The sequence below is a fragment of the Erythrolamprus reginae genome, chromosome 2, assembly GCF_031021105.1.
Source record: "Erythrolamprus reginae isolate rEryReg1 chromosome 2, rEryReg1.hap1, whole genome shotgun sequence".
In the NCBI taxonomy this organism is placed as follows: domain Eukaryota; kingdom Metazoa; phylum Chordata; class Lepidosauria; order Squamata; family Dipsadidae; genus Erythrolamprus; species Erythrolamprus reginae.
In genome coordinates this window covers 149,429,306-149,433,728 of record NC_091951.1, presented here as the reverse complement: position 1 = coordinate 149,433,728, position 4,423 = coordinate 149,429,306, and the positions used below count along the sequence as shown (strand labels likewise).

At 38.1% G+C, this 4,423-nt stretch overlaps 1 protein-coding gene across 3 annotated transcripts in view; it reads right to left on the bottom strand.

Annotated features, from left to right (window-relative positions):
- Positions 1-485: 485 nt before the first annotated feature.
- RHBDF2 (rhomboid 5 homolog 2) overlaps positions 486-4,423 on the bottom strand; it is a 119,209-nt gene continuing 115,271 nt past the window's right edge. For all 3 annotated transcript variants that reach the window (XR_011558072.1, XM_070739877.1, XM_070739878.1), the window contains exon 18: positions 486-2,288. Coding sequence is in view for 2 of the 3 variants with exons in the window: in XM_070739877.1 (XP_070595978.1) it covers positions 1,866-2,288 (423 nt within the window). In the remaining variant the exon portion in view is untranslated. The remainder of the gene's footprint in view (positions 2,289-4,423) is intronic.

The following is a 4,423-nucleotide window of genomic DNA, read 5'->3' as shown; positions in this document are numbered from 1 at the left end:
ATTAGTGTGGGACTGGGAAAAGGCACCTTACTAAGGCAGTATAAGCCTAGCTACTCAAAAGGAAGCACTGCTAAATTAAATGAGATTAGCTCCAAGAAAACGGTTGAGCATTTCAAATGTATAACCCACTAGCTGATTACCCTGCATTGCTGGAGTATTTATTTATCCACATCTTGTATTAGACATGAAATGAATTATATCTCCAGTACCTTAGTATGATCCTTAATTACTTTTAAAATAGGAAATAATTAAATAGTATGTTTTTACCCACTACTAGTCAAAACAGTAAATCCTGAAAGACCCCCACAGGGCTGTGTGATACCTATATTGTAGTATCATGGTACTTTGTGAAGATACTTGTCAATCAAAGATTGGCAAGGAACAGCAGTGTAATGCCAGGAGGATGGCAAGCTTTAACCAATTTTGGGAGCAAGTGGGATACAGAGGTTAAGCATTAAAATTAATATACTTTGGATGCAAAGAAATGATTACCAAAACTATCTTTAATGAAAAGTAGATAACAGTGTCAGCTGGGACACATTGTTCAGTTTCATCAAAGGAACAGTAATATTTACACATTAGCAACAATAATTATAGAAAAATATTCTCAATCCAAGATTGAGATCAAAGGCTCTAATAAATTACCACTTAGAGCACGCTAAGATTTTGGAATGCTTTGTTTCTCAGGGCAAAACAATGAGTCAGAATTCTAAATTAACCATGCTATGGTAGCTGCACCATGTCCTCCGGGAAGATGTACCTCCGGGAATACAGTATTTCCAATTGAGGGTTAGAAATACATACACACAAAAACATACATATACTTCTCATAGAATTTAAGCTCATTTATTTATACCAAAAATATTTTTTACACTTCTCATTTTGTCACTAGAGAATCTGATTACCTCCCTTTCCTTTTAGAAAAGAGTTACACTTCAAGTGTTCTTTAAAAGAAATTTCAGGTTGCTGTGTTATCAACCCAATGTAAATATTGGAATAACTACCCGCATTTCTTACTGAGGACAAGGTGCCTTTAAAAGCAATGTTCTTGGTCAAAAAGTATTCGACCCTGGTGACGTGCAGAGATTGTGAATGTAAAACAAGAATTTGCATATAAAAATGCCCCTTGTACAAAATGATGGGGTTTATTTTCACAGTACAATTCCTAGCACCATAAAAAGGCACTAAGGCAGGCAGGACTGCCACAAGGTCCAAGCACCATACTGCGCCAAAAGGCACTAGGAAAGGAACCCCAAGCCAGGATTTGCATAAAAAGGAGGGATTTCAAGTAGGAAAACATAGAAACTGGCAGATAGTCAATGGAAGCAGTTCAACAGGATGTCCATAGCTAATACAGTCTTTGAAAGTCATTGGCTGGCTGACCTCCATCTCACAAATGCCCAATCAGCCCCACGGATGAAAGATGTCTTTGGATTCTTTACCAGCTCCTCAAAGGAAACTTGACCTCGAAGGCTGAGCTCATGTCTGTGAGGGATCTCAGGAACAAAGGCTTTACAGAGACTGCCTTCTGTTGCAAGGCACATAAGTGGGAAACATCCTGATAACAACCCCCGATTTATATTTGTAACTCTCCAGGTAATGGTTAATTGATGTTTAGAATTGCCACAGAGTTACACCTAGTTGTATTTTCCCTCACAAAAGATGGCAGGGACTACCTACTTGCTCAGCTTCAGCGCTTGGTGCAAGCTGTTTCATGAACGACACTTAATTCATAAGTTTCATGAACGATACTTAAAAATTCCAAATAGGAAACTGGAAATGAAGATGTTCTGCTTTGTACAGGCATAGCTGCCTCAGTCCTTGTTCCTCAAAAAAAATTCCTTCTATTAAATCCCCTTGATGCTTCATTGGTGCAACGTCTGGTCCAAGTCATACTTCTCACAAAACTTGGTTGTGAAAGGCAAACAGGTTAGATACTCAGTCCACTGCCAATTAATGGGATATACATACAGCCAGATCACAAGAGAGGAAAACAAACCAACGAAGATCAGTAGTGAGACAATGATCATCACCCGTTTGCGATATTTGTCTGCAGTACCAAAAGTGATATAGGGCAGGAAGGCAAAAGAAAGTAACAGGCCACTGAGGAAACCAAATATATGTGCAATATTGTCGATCCATGGCAAAAGACCACAGGCAAAGAGAAAAAGGACAATCCCAGAAAGATTAAAAAATGCCTTCCAGGGATTCTCCAGGACCTGCCAGCTTTGGAACAGCTCCACAAACAGGCAGGCTAACAAACCAAACTGGGATCCTGCTGGGCCCACCTAGGATAGAAGGAAAAAAATAGATTAATTATAGCAGGATACCTTGATGAACAAACAGACATTCCTCCCCTCACTCCACATACACACAAACCAGCAGGTATTATAGCTCCAAAGTTTTGACAATTAATCAAATTAGAATAGTTTAGAGTATTCTAAACTTAAATATTTAAATATTGGATTTGTTGTACATTGTGTTGCTGTTGCTGTGAGCCGCCCCGAGTCTGCGGAGAGGGGCGGCATACAAATCTGATTAAACTTAAACTTAAACTTATTCCTCAGAAAATTGCTGAAATTTTTTATCCTACTACTGCTTCTGTCGGAACCAAAACATAGTATGTTAAGTAAAGGGCATGAATACACTTTAGAACTTGAACAATCAATATTTTCCTGAGATAATTCTCTGATCTAGATGAAGTCATTAGGGCAAGCAGTTTTTCCTCCGAAATTGTAGTTCAAATCTTCTATCCACAATGTAAGAGCCAATTGTGATAGATTTCAAATCTTTGGCAAGTAGGAATTGATATAACATACAGGAATTGGTATATTGGTCAGGAAACAGTCTATTGATAAATGAATCAATGGTTTGATTCAAAATAAAAAGTGATCTAAAATACAATTGTAAAAATACCAGAAGCATGAGAAGCATGTAACTTTCTAAAAAATTCATTTAATCCATGCAAAAGCTAAGTGTTTTTAATCACAAACAGAGATGAATAAAATGGTCACGCTGAATTTTATTTCATTTGTTTATTTCACTTTGCAGTCTTCAATTCATCCCATTTATAGTTACAATGGGTCAATCTTGGTTGCTCAGCCAAAAGTCCTGTTTCCTGTTCTTTTTCCTTTTAATTATTATTAATATTATATTGATGGTTTTTGACCGTAAATAAAATGTATATATATAATTCATCCCATTGCCACACTAGTTTGCAATTCAGGAATATTTTTTATTTATTTTATCATATTTATATATCCACCCATCTCACATGAAAGTAATTCTGCGCAGTATACAACATTTAATTTAAAACAATTTTATGTTTCTATTAATGCTTTTAATAGAATAATATCTTTATTTACATTACTTCTAAGCTAGCTGCCAAATGCAAGTAAACTTCTGTTGTATTCTGTATTTTTGTAAAACTTATATTAAAATATGAATTGCTCAATATAAACAAGTATTCTTGTAAATAACTTTCTTCTTTCTGTAGTGAAAATGATGACATTCACATCCAAACGTAAAAAGAATATAAAGCAATGCTCAGAATTCAGTTTATGTGAATATATTCCTTATTAAATGAATGTAGGCTTTGTCTAGATCAGTGACGGCGAACCTTTTTTTCCTCGGCTGCCGAAATAACGTGCGCACGCACTATCGCACATGTATGAGTGCCCCCCCCCATAATTCAAAGCCTGGCAAAACCAACTTCCCCTCCCCAGAAGCCCCCTGGAGGCTGGAAACAGCCTGTTCCCCAATTTCTGGTGGGCCCAGTAGGCTCAGTTTTTGCCCTCCCCAGGCTCCAAAGGCTTCCCTGAAGTTGGGGAAGGGTAAAAATGTCCTCCCCCATCCTCCCGGAAGCGCTCTGGAAGCCAAAAATGCCCTCCCAGAGCCTCTGTGAGAGCCAAAAATCAGCTGGCCAGCACACACATGCATGTTGGAGCTGAGCTAGGGCAATGGCTCATGTGCCAACAGATATGGCTCTGAGTGCCACTTGTGGCACCCATGCCATAGGTCCCCCATCACTGGTCTAGATCTTGTGAAGGATGCGAAGTGCTATATATTTATGGAATTCATGGGCTGCCCTAATTTGTCACAATTCTGGTGATTCACCAAATACAAAAACAAAACAAAAAAGTTTAAAAGCAAGGTACTGCATTGCTACAAAAAGAAACTACAAGAAGAAACTGAAAACCATTCAAAATATCCTACTTGCTCCAGAACCTGGGGACTCAGCCAGGGCTTATTTAAATAGGGCCATAGTGGGAGTCATAAAATGGTGCTTCAGAAATCAGATGCCATGGCAGAAAAGGGTCCAGCAAAGATGGCACTACTTAATTGCTGAGTGCTGGAGCTTGCCAACTTTGTCAAAACGTGATATGGGCAAAATTAATGGTTCAACAAACAAACAAAACTAGCT